Below are 18,303 nucleotides of genomic sequence, written 5' to 3' on the forward strand. Positions count from 1 at the left end.
GGTATCACATACCCAGGCCCAGACAGACATATATCACAGTGGTATCACATATCTAGGCCCAGACAAACATATATCACAGTGGTATCACATACCCAGGCCCAGACAGACATATACCACAGTGGTATCACATACCTAGACAGACATATATCACAGTGGTATCACATACACAGGCCCAGACAGACATATATCACAGTGGTATCACATACTCAGGCCCAGACAGACATATATCACAGTGGTATCACATACCCAGGCCACGACAAACATATATAGCATACCCAGGCCCAGACAAACATATATAGCATACCCAGGCCCAGACAGACATATACCACAGTGGTATCACATACCCAGGCCCAGACAAACATATATCACAGTGGTATCACATACCCAGGCCCAGACAGACATATATCACAGTGGTACCACATACCCAGGCCCAGACAAACATATATCACAGTGGTACCACATACCCAGGCCCAGACAGACATATACCACAGTGGTATCACATACCCAGGCCCAGACAGACATATACCACAGTGGTATCACATACCCAGACCCAGACAAACATATACCACAGTGGTATCACATACCCAGACCCAGACAAACATATACCACAGTGGTATCACATAAACAGACAAACACATATCACAGTGGTATCACATACACAGACAAACACATATCACAGTGGTATCACATACCCAGGCCCAGACAGACATATACCACAGTGGTATCACATACCCAGGCCCAGACAAACATATACCACAGTGGTATCACATACCCAGGCCCAGACAAACATATACCACAGTGGTATCACATACCCAGGCCCAGACAGACATATACCACAGTGGTATCACATACCCAGGCCCAGACAAACATATACCACAGTGGTATCACATACCCAGGCCCAGACAAACATATACCACAGTGGTATCACATACCCAGGCCCAGACAAACATATACCACAGTGGTATCACATACCCAGGCCCAGACAAACATATACCACAGTGGTATCACATACCCAGGCCCAGACAAACATATACCACAGTGGTATCACATACCCAGACCCAGACAAACATATACCACAGTGGTATCACATACCCAGGCCCAGACAAACATATACCACAGTGGTATCACATACCCAGGCCCAGACAAACATATACCACAGTGGTACCACATACCCAGGCCCAGACAAACATATACCACAGTGGTATCACATACCCAGGCCCAGACAAACATATACCACAGTGGTATCACATACCCAGGCCCAGACAAACATATACCACAGTGGTATCACATACCCAGGCCCAGACAAACATATACCACAGTGGTATCACATACCCAGGCCCAGACAAACATATACCACAGTGGTATCACATACCCAGGCCCAGACAAACATATACCACAGTGGTATCACATACCCAGGCCCAGACAAACATATACCACAGTGGTATCACAACCACCACATAATCACATAATACAACATCTATTATAAAACAATGTCTCTCTTCACACTCCCCGTCCTGCCGTAAGGTGTTCTTTAGTCTGGTTTTAATCTCTTTTTATTGTTATCTTCAGTTACCTGGGTTACAGAGAGTTCTATTTAATACTGTCTATCTTGAGTTACCTGGGTTACAGAGAGTTCTATTTAATACTGTCTATCTTGAGTTACCTGGGTGACAGAGAGTTCTATTTAATACTGTCTATCTTGAGTTACCTGGGTGACAGAGAGTTCTATTTAATACTGTCTATCTTCAGTTACCTGGGTTACAGAGAGTTCTATTTAATACTGTCTATCTTGAGTTACCTGGGTGACAGAGAGTTCTATTTAATACTGTCTATCTTGAGTTACCTGGGTGACAGAGTTCTATTTAATACTGTCTATCTTGAGTTACCTGGGTGACAGAGTTCTATTTAATACTGTCTATCTTGAGTTACCTGGGTTACAGAGAGTTCTATTTAATACTGTCTATCTTGAGTTACCTGGGTGACAGAGAGTTCTATTTAATACTGTCTATCTTGAGTTACCTGGGTGACAGAGAGTTCTATTTAATACTGTCTATCTTGAGTTACCTGGGTGACAGAGAGTTCTATTTAATACTGTCTATCTTGAGTTACCTGGGTGACAGAGAGTTCTATTTAATACTGTCTATCTTGAGTTACCTGGGTTACAGAGAGTTCTATTTAATACTGTCTATCTTGAGTTACCTGGGTGACAGAGAGTTCTATTTAATACTGTCTATCTTGAGTTACCTGGGTGACAGAGAGTTCTATTTAATACTGTCTATCTTGAGTTACCTGGGTGACAGAGAGTTCTATTTAATACTGTCTATCTTGAGTTACCTGGGTGACAGAGAGTTCTATTTAATACTGTCTATCTTGAGTTACCTGGGTGACAGAGAGTTCTATTTAATACTGTCTATCTTGAGTTACCTGGGTTACAGAGAGTTCTATTTAATACTGTCTATCTTGAGTTACCTGGGTGACAGAGAGTTCTATTTAATACTGTCTATCTTGAGTTACCTGGGTTACAGAGAGTTCTATTTAATACTGTCTATCTTGAGTTACCTGGGTGACAGAGAGTTCTATTTAATACTGTCTATCTTGAGTTACCTGGGTGACAGAGAGTTCTATTTAATACTGTCTATCTTGAGTTACCTGGGTGACAGAGAGTTCTATTTAATACTGTCTATCTTGAGTTACCTGGGTGACAGAGAGTTCTATTTAATACTGTCTATCTTGAGTTACCTGGGTGACAGAGAGTTCTATTTAATACTGTCTATCTTGAGTTACCTGGGTGACAGAGAGTTCTATTTAATACTGTCTATCTTGAGTTACCTGGGTGACAGAGAGTTCTATTTAATACTGTCTATCTTGAGTTACCTGGGTGACAGAGAGTTCTATTTAATACTGTCTATCTTGAGTTACCTGGGTGACAGAGAGTTCTATTTAATACTGTCTATCTTGAGTTACCTGGGTGACAGAGAGTTCTATTTAATACTGTCTATCTTGAGTTACCTGGGTGACAGAGAGTTCTATTTAATACTGTCTATCTTGAGTTACCTGGGTGACAGAGAGTTATATTTAATACTGTCTATCTTGAGTTACCTGGGTGACAGAGTTCTATTTAATACTGTCTATCTTGAGTTACCTGGGTGACAGAGAGTTCTATTTAATACTGTCTATCTTGAGTTACCTGGGTGACAGAGAGTTATATTTAATACTGTCTATCTTGAGTTACCTGGGTGACAGAGAGTTCTATTTAATACTGTGCTTTTCCTAGCCTCTGTTCTGGACCTGGGACTGTGAAGAGACCACTGGTTGCATGTCTTGTGTTGAACCCATGAATGTTCAAACTGTGTGCTGACTGGTTGAAACGGACAGTCGTTACATTCAACACATCAACACCTCACACAAAAGACCAATAGTGATGCAGTCAATCTCGCCTCAACTTTGAGCCAGGAGAGATTAACATGTCATGTCATTGTCATTCTCCCTCCTTGTACATCTAAGTGCTGTCGGTGCCTCCTCCGACAGGTCGACTTTCGGCTACTTTTACCTTACCTCACCAACAGTATCTTTGCCTTTAGCTCGTTGACTAGTTACACAAATGAACTCAATGAAACAAAACAACAAAATTCAAGAGGTTTCAAAGTTAGAATAAAACAACGATATAAAATCTAATAATCGATCATTTGAATTGGACCCAGATCATATAATTAATGTCTAAGGGTTCACACTTCAATCAATTATAATCCATAGATCACAATAAAATACACATTTTAAAATATGATTTTAGACTAGATTGTACAAACTCCTCCCATCCCTGCTCCTTTCTGGCTAGCCACACCTGAAAGGGGTGGGGCTAGCCATTGAAATGCCCACATCTGCAGTCATCAGTCCTCTTTCAACCAAACCAGCATGGAACGCAAAAGATGTGTTATTGACTGAGTATGGAACCAGCATGGAACCCTAGAGATGTGTTATTGACTGTGACTATGGACCAGCATGGAACCCTAGAGATGTGTTATTGACTGTGACTATGGACCAGCATGGAACCCTAGAGATGTGTTATTGGCTGTGACTATGGACCAGCATGGAACCCTAGAGATGTGTTATTGACTGAGTATGGAACCAGCATGGAACCCTAGAGATGTGTTATTGACTGTGACTATGGACCAGCATGGAACCCTAGAGATGTGTTATTGACTGTGAGTATGGACCAGCATGGAACCCTAGAGATGTGTTATTGACTGTGACTATGGACCAGCATGGAACCCTAGAGATGTGTTACTGACTGTGAGTATGGACCAGCATGGAACCCTAGAGATGTGTTATTGACTGTGACTATGGACCAGCATGGAACCCTAGAGATGTGTTATTGACTGTGACTATGGACCAGCATGGAACCCTAGAGATGTGTTATTGACTGTGACTATGGACCAGCATGGAAACCTAGAGATGTGTTATTGACTGTGACTATGGACCAGCATGGAACCCTAGAGATGTGTTATTGACTGTGACTATGGACCAGCATGGAAACCTAGAGATGTGTTATTGACTGTGACTATGGACCAGCATGGAAACCTAGAGATGTGTTATTGACTGTGACTATGGACCAGCATGGAAACCTAGAGATGTGTTATTGACTGTGACTATGGACCAGCATGGAAACCTAGAGATGTGTTATTGACTGTGACTATGGACCAGCATGGAACCCTAGAGATGTGTTATTGACTGTGAGTATGGACCAGCATGGAACCCTAGAGATGTGTTATTGACTGTGACTATGGACCAGCATGGAACCCTAGAGATGTGTTATTGGCTGTGAGTATGGACCAGCATGGAACCCTAGAGATGTGTTATTGACTGTGACTATGGACCAGCATGGAACCCTAGAGATGTGTTATTGGCTGTGAGTATGGACCAGCATGGAACCCTAGAGATGTGTTATTGACTGTGACTTTGGAACCCTAGAGATGTGTTATTGACTGTGAGTATGGACCAGCATGGAACCCTAGAGATGTGTTATTGGCTGTGACTATGGACCAGCATGGAACCCTAGAGATGTGTTATTGACTGTGAGTATGGACCAGCATGGAATCCTAGATACAGTTGAGGTCGTAAGTTTTTCAACCACTCCACACATTTATTGTTAACAAACTATAGTTTTGGCAAGTCAGTTAGGACATCTACTTTGTGCATGACACAAGTAATTTTTCCAACATTTGTTTACAGACAGATTATTTCACTTATATATCACTATCACAATTCAGTGGGTCAGAAGTTGACATACACTATGTTGACTTTGCCTTTAAACAGATTGGAAAATTCCAGAAAATGATGTCATGGCTTTAGAAGCTTCTGATAGACTAATTGACATCATTTTTGTGGATGTATTTCAAGGCCTACCTTCAAACTCAGTGCCTCTTTGCTTGACATCATGAGAAAATCAAAAGAAATCAGCCAAGACCTCAGAAAAAAAATTGTAGACCTCCACAAGTCTGGTTCATCCGTGGGAGCAATTTCCAAATGCCTGAAGGTACCACGTTCATCTGTACAAACAATATTACGCAAGTATAAACACCATGGGACCATGCAGCCGTCATACCGCTCAGGAAGGAGACATGTTCTGTCTCCTAGAGATGAACGTACATTGGTGCGAAAAGTGCAAATCAATCCCAGAACAGCAGCAAAGGACCTTGTGAAGATGCTGGAGGAAACAGGTACAAAAGTATCTATATCCACAGTAAAACGAGTTCTATATTGACATAACCTGAAAGGCCGCTCAGCAAGGAAGAAGCCACTGCTCCAAAACTGCCATAAAAAAGCCAGACTACGGTTTGCAACTGCACATGGGGACAAAGATCGTACTTTTTGGAGAAATGTCCTCTGGTCTGATGAAACAAAAATAGAACTGTTTGGCCATAATGACCATCATTATTTTTGGAGGAAAAAGGGGGAGGCTTGCAAGCCGAAGAACACCATCCCAACTGTGAAGCACGGGGTGACAGCATCATGTTGTGGGGGTACTTTGCTGCAGGAGGGACTGTTGCACTTCACTAAATAAATGGCATCAAAGGAAGGTAAATTATATGGATATATTGAAACAGCATCTCATGACATCAGTCAGGAAGTTAAAGCTTGGTTGCAAACGGGTCTTCCAAATGGACAATGGTCCCAAGCACACTTCCAAAGTTGTGGCAAAATGACTTAACTGGACAACAAAGTTAAGGTATTGGAGTGGCCATCACAAAGCCCTGACCTCAATCCTATAGAAAATGTGTGGGCAGAACTGAAAAAGAGTGTGCGAGCAAGGAGGCCTACAAACCTGACCCAGTTACACCATCTCTGTCAGGAGGAATGGGCCAAAATTCACCCAACTTATTGTGGGAAGCTTGTGGAAGGCTAACCAAAATGTTTGACCCAAATTAAACAATTTAAAGGCAATGCTACCAAATACTAATTGAGTGTCTGTGAACTTCTGACCCACTGGAAATGTGATGAAAGAAATAAAAGCGTAAATAAATAACTCTCTACTATTATTCTGACATTTCACATTCTTAACTGACCTGACTTAACTGATCCTAACTGACCTAAGACAGGGCATTTTTACAAGGATGTCAGAAATTGTGAAAAACTGAGTTTAAATATATTTGGCTAAGGTGTATGTTAGTAAGGTTTCATATAAACAATTAGATTTATATTTTAGAGTAAGGTTTCATGTAAAAAAAAATGATTTATGTGAGTAAGGTTTCATATCAACAATTTGATCGATATTTTTGAGTAAGGTTTCATAAAAACAGTATGACTTCAAGTTGCATAAACAAAAACACAAATTCCCAGTCAGAAACACAAGTCAGAACACAGCCTCTCTATTCTCTCATGTGATTTCAGGTCCTCTGACTGAGAAAATGTCTTTCCACATTGAGAACAGTGGAAAGGCTTCTCTCCTGAATGTGTTCTTTCATGTGATTTCAGGTGCTTTAACTGGTTAAAACTCTTCCCACATTGGGAGCAGTGGTAAGACTTCTTTCCAGAGTGTATTCTGTTATGTATTTTCAGGCTCCCTAACTGGGTGAAACTCTTGCCACACTGAGAACATTGGTAAGGCTTTTCTCCTGTGTGTATTCTCTCATGCCTTTTCATGTTAACTAACAAGGTAAAACTCTTTCCACATTGGGAACATTGGAATGGCTTCTCTCCAGTGTGTATTCTCTCATGCCTTTTCATGTTAACTAACACGGTAAAACTCTTTCCACACTGGGAACATTGGAAAGGCTTTTCTCCCGTGTGTGTCCTCTCGTGCTCTTGAAGGTTCCGTAACTTCATAAAACTCTTTCCACAATGGGAACAGTGGTGTCGTCTTGCCGGTTTGGGAGTCTCTGGTTCTGGTTTCCCTGAAGGACTCTTCCCGCTATCGGAGAATCTCTTCCTACTGGAGTGAGAATCTGGTCTCTTTCCTGCCAAATACATATTATTTTGTTAAACAAAGACCTGAATGAAACCTGAAACATGATACAACTTTATTTCTATTAGGGTTTCAAAAACCCTAATAGTAGCTTTTCACAAAAAATCCCAAGTTTTCCAGATATCCTGGTTGGGGGTAGAGGTCTTCACGGGTCCCAAAAAGTTGGACCCGTTCTGAAAGGGACCTGGGGTTCTACCACCCGGATCCGAAAGGGACCTTGGGTTCTACCACCCGGATCCGAACGGGACCTGGGGTTCTACCACCCGGATCCGAAAGGGACCTGGGGTTCTACCACCCGGATCAGAAAGGGACCTTGGGTTCTACCACCCGGATCCGAACGGGACCTGGGGTTCTACCACCCGGATCCTAAAGGGACCTGGGGTTCTACCACCCGGATCCGAACGGGACCTGGGGTTCTACCACCCGGATCCGAAAGGGACCTGGGGTTCTACCACCCGGATCCGAAAGGGACCTGGGGTTCTACCACCCGGATCCGAAAGGGACCTTGGGTTCTACCACCCGGATCCGAACGGGACCTGGGGTTCTACCACCCGGATCCTAAAGGGACCTGGGGTTCTACCACCCGGATCCTAAAGGGACCTGGGGTTCTACCACCCGGATCCGAACGGGACCTGGGGTTCTACCACCCGGATCCTAAAGGGACCTGGAGTTCTACCACCCGGATCCTAAAGGGACCTGGGGTTCTACCACCCGGATCCTAAAGGGACCTGGGGTTCTACCACCCGGATCCTAAAGGGACCTGGGGTTCTACCACCCGGATCCTAAAGGGACCTGGGGTTCTACCACCCGGATCCTAAAGGGACCTGGAGTTCTACCACCCGGATCCTAAAGGGACCCAGGGTTCTACCACCCGGATCCTAAAGGGACCTGGGGTTCTACCACCCGGATCCTAAAGGGACCTGGGGTTCTACCACCCGGATCCTAAAGGGACCTGGGGTTCTACCACCCGGATCCGAACGGGACCTGGGGTTCTACCACCCGGATCCTAAAGGGACCTGGAGTTCTACCACCCGGATCCTAAAGGGACCTGGAGTTCTACCACCCGGATCCTAAAGGGACCTGGGGTTCTACCACCCGGATCCTAAAGGGACCTGGGGTTTTACCACCCGGATCCTAAAGGGACCTGGGGTTCTACCACCCGGATCCTAAAGGGACCTGGGGTTCTATCACCCGGATCCTAAAGGGACCTGGGGTTCTACCACCCGGATCCTAAAGGGACCTGGGGAGCGGGAAGAGCGGGAGAGGGGCCGTACTAAAGCCCGGGCTACAGTAGACTAATAGCTACCATTACTAGGTTATTTATCAAATAAGATTACGTAGTACCTGTCTTGGACTAAAAACCCGGGAGAAACTAGTTAAGCTACATAGCTAAGGTTAGCTAGCTACTCTAATTCAGGCCGGGGGGGCATACGCTTTAAGATCCTACAGTTACAAACAACAACAACAACTCCAATTCAGACTATTAGGTAGCAGTCTACCTGTTGGCTCTTGGTCGTTGCAGACTATCCTTCTCCTTGACCTTTTATTCCGTCATTTTAATTCCATCTTCTATTAATTAATCCATTTTGCTGTTTGCCTACAATCCTAAGTGACTTGACCAGCCACTACTGAAGTGCTTTAGTAGAAGAAAGAGATGAACTGAACTGAACGTTGATCCTCCCCATCGGGCTTCTGTTTTCCAAACTGACTTCCTGTCCTGATTGGTTAACATGTTGTGCAGAAGGCCGTGCCACGGGAGGAAAACGCAAGGTCATGTGTCTCCTAACTTTTGCCACACAGAGAGGATCTGTAGCCTAGCGCTGCTTTGATCACTTGTGATTGGACAACAACAAGCGTCATGTGCAACGCTCCACTTTCGTGAAAAGCAGAAGAGCAGCAACAGAAATGATTGAAAAAATAAATAAAATGTCTCTCTCTACTGCAGAAGTCACGTTCAGATCTGTATGGGCCCTTCTCTCTCTACTGCAGAAGCCACGTTCAGATCTGTATGGGCCCTTCTCTCTCTACTGCAGAAGTCACGTTCAGATCTGTATGGGCCCTTCTCTCTCTACTGCAGAAGCCACGTTCAGATCTGTATGGGCCCTTCTCTCTCTACTGCAGAAGTCACGTTCAGATCTGTATGGGCCCTTCTCTCTCTACTGCAGAAGTCACGTTCAGATCTGTATGGGCCCTTCTCTCTCTACTGCAGAAGTCACGTTCAGATCTGTATGGGCCCTTCTCTCTCTACTGCAGAAGTCACGTTCAGATCTGTATGGGCCCTTCTCTCTCTACTGCAGAAGTCACGTTCAGATCTGTATGGGCCATTCTCTCTCTACTGCAGAAGTCACGTTCAGATCTGTATGGGCCCTTCTCTCTCTACTGCAGAAGTCACGTTCAGATCTGTATGGGCCCTTCTCTCTCTACTGCAGAAGTCACGTTCAGATCTGTATGGGCCCTTCTCTCTCTACTGCAGAAGTCACGTTCAGATCTGTATGGGCCATTCTCTCTCTACTGCAGAAGCCACGTTCAGATCTGTATGGGCCCTTCTCTCTCTACTGCAGAAGTCACGTTCAGATCTGTATGGGCCCTTCTCTCTCTACTGCAGAAACCACGTTCAGATCTGTATGGGCCCTTCTCTCTCTACTGCAGAAGCCACGTTCAGATCTGTATGGGCCCTTCTCTCTCTACTGCAGAAGTCACGTTCAGATCTGTATGGGCCATTCTCTCTCTACTGCAGAAGTCACGTTCAGATCTGTATGGGCCCTTCTCTCTCTACTGCAGAAGCCACGTTCAGATCTGTATGGGCCCTTCTCTCTCTACTGCAGAAGTCACGTTCAGATCTGTATGGGCCCTTCTCTCTCTACTGCAGAAGTCACGTTCAGATCTGTATGGGCCATTCTCTCTCTACTGCAGAAGCCACGTTCAGATCTGTATGGGCCATTCTCTCTCTACTGCAGAAGCCACGTTCAGATCTGTATGGGCCCTTCTCTCTCTACTGCAGAAGTCACGTTCAGATCTGTATGGGCCCTTCTCTCTCTACTGCAGAAGTCACATTCAGATCTGTATGGGCCCTTCTCTCTCTACTGCAGAAGTCACGTTCAGATCTGTATGGGCCCTTCTCTCTCTACTGCAGAAGTCACATTCAGATCTGTATGGGCCCTTCTCTCTCTACTGCAGAAGCCACGTTCAGATCTGTATGGGCCCTTCTCTCTCTACTGCAGAAGTCACGTTCAGATCTGTATGGGCCTTTCTCTCTCTACTGCAGAAGTCACGTTCAGATCTGTATGGGCCCTTCTCTCTCTACTGCAGAAGCCACGTTCAGATCTGTATGGGCCCTTCTCTCTCTACTGCAGAAGTCACGTTCAGATCTGTATGGGCCCTTCTCTCTCTACTGCAGAAGCCACGTTCAGATCTGTATGGGCCATTCTCTCTCTACTGCAGAAGCCACATTCAGATCTGTATGGGCCCTTCTCTCTCTACTGCAGAAGTCACGTTCAGATCTGTATGGGCCCTTCTCTCTCTACTGCAGAAACCACGTTCAGATCTGTATGGGCCCTTCTCTCTCTACTGCAGAAGCCACGTTCAGATCTGTATGGGCCCTTCTCTCTCTACTGCAGAAGTCACGTTCAGATCTGTATGGGCCCTTCTCTCTCTACTCCACGTTCAGATCTGTATGGGCCCTTCTCTCTCTACTGCAGAAACCACGTTCAGATCTGTATGGGCCCTTCTCTCTCTACTGCAGAAGTCACGTTCAGATCTGTATGGGCCCTTCTCTCTCTACTGCAGAAACCACTTTCAGATCTGTATGGGCCCTTCTCTCTCTACTGCAGAAGTCACGTTCAGATCTGTATGGGCCCTTCTCTCTCTACTGCAGAAGTCACGTTCAGATCTGTATGGGCCCTTCTCTCTCTACTGCAGAAGCCACGTTCAGATCTGTATGGGCCCTTCTCTCTCTACTGCAGAAGTCACGTTCAGATCTGTATGGGCCATTCTCTCTGTACTGCAGAAGCCACGTTCAGATCTGTATGGACCCTTCTCTCTCTACTGCAGAAACCACGTTCAGATCTGTCTGGGCCCTTCTCTCTCTACTGCAGAAGCCACGTTCAGATCTGTATGGGCCCTTCTCTCTCTACTGCAGAAGCCACGTTCAGATCTGTATGGGCCCTTCTCTCTCTACTGCAAAAGCCACGTTCAGATCTGTATGGGCCCTTCTCTCTCTACTGCAGAGGCCACGTTCAGATCTGTATGGGCCCTTCTCTCTCTACTCCACGTTCAGATCTGTATGGGCCCTTCTCTCTCTACTCCACGTTCAGATCTGTATGGGCCCTTCTCTCTCTACTGCAGAAGCCACGTTCAGATCTGTATGGGCCCTTCTCTCTCTACTGCAGAAGTCACGTTCAGATCTGTATGGGCCCTTCTCTCTGTACTGCAGAAGCCACGTTCAGATCTGTATGGGCCCTTCTCTCTCTACTGCAGAAGCCACGTTCAGATCTGTATGGGCCCTTCTCTCTCTACTGCAGAAGCCCTTCTCTCTCTACTGCAGAAGCCACGTTCAGATCTGTATGGGCCCTTCTCTCTCTACTGCAGAAGCCACGTTCAGATCTGTATGGGCCCTTCTCTCTCTACTGCAGAAGCCACGTTCAGATCTGTATGGGCCCTTCTCTCTCTACTGCAGAAGCCACGTTCAGATCTGTATGGGCCGTTCTCTCTCTACTCCACGTTCAGATCTGTATGGGCCCTTCTCTCTCTACTGCAGAAGTCACGTTCAGATCTGTATGGGCCCTTCTCTCTCTACTCCACGTTCAGATCTGTATGGGCCCTTCTCTCTCTACTGCAGAAGCCACGTTCAGATCTGTATGGGCCCTTCTCTCTCTACTGCAGAAGCCACGTTCAGATCTGTATGGGCCCTTCTCTCTCTACTGCAGAAGCCACGTTCAGATCTGTATGGGCCCTTCTCTCTCTACTCCACGTTCAGATCTGTATGGGCCCTTCTCTCTCTACTGCAGAAGTCACGTTCAGATCTGTATGGGCCCTTCTCTCTCTACTCCACGTTCAGATCTGTATGGGCCCTTCTCTCTCTACTGCAGAAGCCACGTTCAGATCTGTATGGGCCCTTCTCTCTCTACTGCAGAAGTCACGTTCAGATCTGTATGGGCCCTTCTCTCTCTACTGCAGAAGCCACGTTCAGATCTGTATGGGCCCTTCTCTCTCTACTGCAGAAGCCACGTTCAGATCTGTATGGACCCTTCTCTCTCTAATGCAGAAGCCACGTTCAGATCTGTATGGGCCCTTCTCTCTCTACTGCAGAAGCCACGTTCAGATCTGTATGGGCCCTTCTCTCTCTACTGCAGAATCCACGTTCAGATCTGTATGGGCCCTTCTCTCTCTACTGCAGAAGCCACGTTCAGATCTGTATGGGCCCTTCTCTCTCTACTGCAGAGGCCACGTTCAGATCTGTATGGGCCCTTCTCTCTCTACTCCACGTTCAGATCTGTATGGGCCCTTCTCTCTCTACTGCAAAAGCCACGTTCAGATCTGTATGGGCCCTTCTCTCTCTACTCCACGTTCAGATCTGTATGGGCCCTTCTCTCTCTACTCCACGTTCAGATCTGTATGGGCCCTTCCGGATGAGTCAGTTAAAATCACACCCTCAGACTGAAGTATGTTGCAAACGATAGAACAGTGGAATAATTCAGTTTGAGCCGACAGGGAGGAGGTCAGAGACCTGTCCATGTGGTGCCAGGACAACAACCTCTCCCTCAACGTGATCAAGACAAAGGAGATGATTATGGACTACAGGAAAAAGAGGACCGAGCACACCCCCATTCTCATCGATGGGCCTGCAGTGGAGCAGGTTGAGAGCTTCAAGTTCCTTGGTTTTCCACATCATCAACAAACTAACATGGTTCAAGCACACCAAGACACCTGTGAAGAGGGCACGGTAAAACCTATTCCCCCTCAGGAGACTGAAAATATTTGGCATAGGTCCTCAGATCCTCAAAAGGTCCTACAGCAGCACCAGCGAGAGCATCCTGACTGGTTGCATCACTGTCTGGTATGGCAACTGCTTGACCTCCGCCCGCAAGGAACAACAGAGGGTAGTGCGAACGGCCCAGTACATCACGGGGGCCAAGCTTCCTGCCGTCCAGGACCTCTATACTAGGTGGTGTCAGAGGAAGGCCCTAAAAAATGTCAAAGACTCCAGCCACCCTAATCATAGACTGTTCTCTCTGCTACCGCACGGCAAGCGGTACCGGAACGCCAAGTCTAGGTCCAAGAGGCTTCTAAACAGCTTCAACCCCCAAGCCCCACTATAGGTAGGGGTTATAACAGGTGGGATATCTAACAACACTATAGGTAGGGGTTATAACAGGTAGGATATCTAACAACACTATAGGTAGGTGTTATAACAGGTAGGATACCTAACAACACTATAGGTAGGTGTTATAACAGGTAGGATATCTAACAACACTATAGGTAGGTGTTATAACAGGTAGGATATCTAATAACACTATAGGTAGGTGTTATAACAGGTAGGATATCTAATAACACTATAGGTAGGTGTTATAACAGGTAGGATATCTAATAACACTATAGGTAGGTGTTATAACAGGTAGGATATCTAACAACACTATAGGTGTTATAACAGGTGCTCATGTCAAAATAGGGGGATATCTTTCTTTAAGTGGTGGGGTTGCTCTTTGCTATAACACAAACTCCAGATTGTGGCTTTATGTTAATTACATGGGGTTTATACACCCATGTTTATTGACAACCCCTATTTAACCCCTACTGCTTTCACCTATGCAATAGGTGGTCCTAGTAAATAATGAAAGTTACCAGCACAGCCACTGACGATTTTATTAACTTATTCTCATTACCGAAACGAGCCTAAAAATGATGCGGTAATGAGAAATGTGTGTTTTGGTAAAGAGAGGTCCTCAGCTTCATCTGGAAGAAATAGGAGACAGACGTTATGAGTCAGTAAACTACTGACCACATCACTAAAGCCCATTCATGCCTCCATGTTGGTAAGGTAATGGTTCTCTAAGTGTTGACCACATCACTAAAGCCCATTCATGTCTCCATGTTGGTAAGGTAATGGGTCTCTAAGTGTTTACCACATCACTAAAGCCCATTCATGCCTCCATGTTGGTAAGGTAATGGTTCTCTAAGTGTTGACCACATCACTAAAGCCCATTCATGCCTCCATGTTGGTAAGGTAATGGTTCTCTAAGTGTTGACCACATCACTAAAGCCCATTCATGCCTCCATGTTGGTAAGGTAATGGTTCTCTAAGTGTTGACCACATCACTAAAGCCCATTCATGCCTCCATGTTGGTAAGGTAATGGTTCTCTAAGTGTTTACCACATCACTAAAGCCCATTCATGTCTCCATGTTGGTAAGGTAATGGTTCTCTAAGTGCTGACCACATCACTAAAGCCCATTCATACCTCCATGTTGGTAAGGTAATGGTTCTCTAAGTGTTGACCACATCACTAAAGCCCAACATCTCCATGTTGGTAAGGTAATGGTTCTCTAAGTGTTGACCACATCACTAAAGCCTATTCATGCCTCCATGTTGATAAGGTAATGGTTCTCTAAGTGTTGACCACATCACTAAAGCCCATTCATGTCTCCATGTTGATAAGGTAATGGTTCTCTAAGTGTTGACCACATCACTAAAGCCCAACATCTCCATGTTGGTAAGGTAATGGGTCTCTTAAGTTTTTCCCAATCTAATCTTTTTTGTCATTTTGGTAATGTCAAGGTCAAGTGTCGTAAAGGGGGTGTTTGAGAATAAGATCCTCATTCTGAACGCATAAGTGAAAAATGTTAACGAACTTGGGCTCATCTCAGTGCTCCTCCACTAGACGATGCATCATGGGTGAATAAAACTGAATAAAAACAAATATTGGAGTTTTTTTTACAGCAACTTGAACAAGTGTTACGGTAATGAGAAATATGTCCACTTACACGTTTTTATACAAATATTAGTAACTTTTAAATTTCAGCACCTCGTCTTCAAACATGTGACCGAACAATCTTCAAGGACTGAAGAGTTTGTTTCCCCGTTTTTAAGACACTACTTACTGGTGTTACTCAGATCTCCCGTCTCCTCTTCCTCCTCTTTCAACGTGACAGTAATCTGCCCCTCCTCTTCTTCCTCTTTCAACGTGACAGTAATCTGCCCCTCCTCTTCTTCCTCTTTCAACGTGACAGTAATCTGCCCCTCCTCTTCTTCCTCTTTCAACGTGACAGTAATCTGCCCCTCCATCTTCACTCCAAAAACTTCTTCCTCCTCTTGTTTAACAGTAACATCCTCCTCTTTCACTCTGAAAGCTTCTTTCTCTTCTTTCACAGTAACAGCCTCCTCTTCTTTCACAGTAACAGCCTCCTCTTCTTTCACAGTAACAGCCTCCTCTTCTTTCACTGTAACAGCCTCCTCTTCTTTCACTGTAACTGCCTCCTCTTCTTTCACTGTAACAGCCTCCTCTTCTTTCACTGTAACAGCCTCCTCTTCTTTCACTCTGAAAGCTTCAATCGCTTCTTCTTTCACAGTAACAGACTCATCCTCTACTTCTTGTTTAACTGTGTCAGCCTCTTCTTCTTTCTCCGTCCAGCAGACCTCTTCTTCTTCAGCAGGAGTGGAGTAGCTTAGTGAACTCATGGTCGGGGATGTTAACTAGCTAGCTACTTAGCATTAGCGATTAGCCTAGTGCAAAACTAACTTAGCAAGCTAGCTACCTGACAAACAACGTAAATATTAACGTTACATTAAATGGGCAAACAAGTAGACACGACAGAAGTATGTTTAAAACACAGTGACTGTTTTCGATAATGTTGGATACGGAGGTGGCCGACGAACGGTTGTTACTGTTGATGAAGTGTCCCGTCCACTACATTAGACGTCACACTAGAAGTATCGCCTGAAATCTGCACATCTGCCATCTGCTGACTGGAGTGGGTAACGCGGTAGTATTTATTTTATTTTGGGGGGGGGGAAACATTTGTTTCATAGAAGTGTGATATTTTATGTAAACGTACGCGTGTTCATGAATTAGTGCAGATTTTGTAAAGAGGGAATTTAAATACTATACTACACAACAGTAGTAGGTCTGATTACCAACAATGACGAGACATCAACAAAGCTGGGACCGAGAGACTGAAAAACAGCTTCTATCTCAAGGCCATCATACTGTTTTTTAATCAATCACTGAGCTGGTTAATACCCGTTTACTCAACCCTGCACCTTAGAGGCTGTATGTACACAGACATGGAATCACTGGTCACTTAAAAAAATGTTTACATACTTTTGTACCCACCTCATATGCATATATTGTATTCTACAGTATTTTAGTCAATGCCACTCCGACATCGCTCATCCTAATATTTATATATTTCTTAATTCCATTATTTTACTTTTAGACGTGTGTGCATTGTTGTGAATCGTTAGATACTACTGCACTGTTGGAGCTAGGAACACAATCATATCGCTACACCCGCAATAACATCGGCTAAATATGTGTATGTGGCCAATACAATTGGATTTGGATTTTAAAGAGCATCTGTATGAGCATTTAAGCCCTAGTTCATGCAGCGCTCTATCGCCGCACCAAACAAACAAAAATATGTAACTTTCTCTTAGGAAAGATTAGCGACAGAGTGGCCTTTCGGCTCAAACTGAATTATTCCACTGTTCTGTCGTTAGCAACATACTTCAGTCTGAGACTGACGTCATTGAAGTCGATTGTTGTGACGTCTAAATGAGGGGTGTTGCAGAAAACAAAGTAATCAACGATTGGCTCATCCTCAACCAATCAGAGTAACAACGCCAGACGAACCGTCACTCCAAAGCTAGACTCATTGTCTAGGTCTCCCTCTAAACCTGATTAAACTAAACTTGGGTAAATGATGCGTCTTGGCCAGAGAGATCTGGCACATACAAAATGACACCGATTGGCCAGATGGTGGCGCTATAAACAAGATATTGAAAATGTACATTTTGAAAGGTCATGCTCCCTTCACCCCGTTTTACTCAGTCAGGAAATTCGGTACAAAAATCCCTCTCCTCCACCAGTAACCACAGCCACAAAGTCAGAAGGCCCGCCTCCTCGACCAATCAGACGGATTGACCGGATGACCGGAATCATAAGTGCCATGGGATCTTTAGTGACCACAGAGTTGAGACACCAGTTTAAAGTCCCATCTTCTTCCATTTTGTTGAGGAACATTCCATTGTTAGTTAGTAATTCAACATAATTCAAGTGAAATTAGTGTTGTAAATATGTATGGTATAAATTACAGTGATCTGTCTTTGCAATTACAGTCTTCTTGTTAATTTCAGCTTCATATTTCTCTTTGGCTTTTGTTTGTCTGTTTTTCCTCTTGGTGGCATTCATACGTCTTTGTGTCAACAACTTGAAATGGAACCCCATTTAAATAGGAGCCTTTTCCTCTCCCAACTGTTGTTTTCCTGTTAAAGGTGAAAGTCAACATCTGGTGAAGGTCAACAACATGATATATTACTATTAGAATGAAAGGCTGGACATCTGGTGAAGGTCAACAACATGATATATTACTATTAGAATGAAAGGCTGGGCATCTGGTGAAGGTCAACAACATGATATATTACTATTAGAATGAAAGGCTGGGCATCTGGTGAAGGTCAACAACATGATATATTACTATTAGAATGAAAGGCTGGGCATCTGGTGAAGGTCAACAACATTATATATTACTATTAGAAAGAAAGGCTTGTATGGAAACCAACAGCGTTTCTCTGTCCAATAGAATAACTCCTCTGTCCAATAGAATAACTCCTCTGTCCAATAGAATA

At 44.6% G+C, this 18,303-nt stretch overlaps 1 protein-coding gene across 1 annotated transcript; it reads right to left on the reverse strand.

Moving 5' to 3' along the window:
• Positions 1-6,837: 6,837 nt before the first annotated feature.
• Positions 6,838-16,134, reverse strand: LOC139370136 (zinc finger protein 664-like). Its single transcript, XM_071109462.1, has 3 exons — positions 15,856-16,134; positions 15,558-15,762; positions 6,838-7,454 (listed from the first exon to the last, which is right to left on the reverse strand). The coding sequence occupies exons 1-3, from the start codon at positions 16,132-16,134 to the stop codon at positions 6,838-6,840; spliced, it is 1,101 nt and encodes a 366-aa protein (XP_070965563.1).
• Between the last annotated feature and the right edge of the window lie 2,169 nt (positions 16,135-18,303).

This window comes from Oncorhynchus clarkii, chromosome 17 (assembly GCF_045791955.1).
Source record: "Oncorhynchus clarkii lewisi isolate Uvic-CL-2024 chromosome 17, UVic_Ocla_1.0, whole genome shotgun sequence".
Classification (NCBI taxonomy): Eukaryota; Metazoa; Chordata; class Actinopteri; order Salmoniformes; family Salmonidae; genus Oncorhynchus; species Oncorhynchus clarkii.

What these genes read in the sequence shown, in the direction of transcription:
- LOC139370136 (XM_071109462.1), bottom strand. Translation starts at nt 16,134, where the DNA reads ATGAGTTCACTAAGCTACTCCACTCCTGCTGAAGAAGAAGAGGTCTGC. An exon ending in CTGTGAAAGAAGAGGAGGCT is followed by an intron (nt 15,763 to 15,855) that starts GTTACTGTGAAA and finishes AAACAAGAGGAG; the next exon opens with GAAGAAGTTTTTGGAGTGAA. An exon ending in GGGAGATCTGAGTAACACCA is followed by an intron (nt 7,455 to 15,557) that starts GTAAGTAGTGTC and finishes TGTATTTGGCAG; the next exon opens with GAAAGAGACCAGATTCTCAC.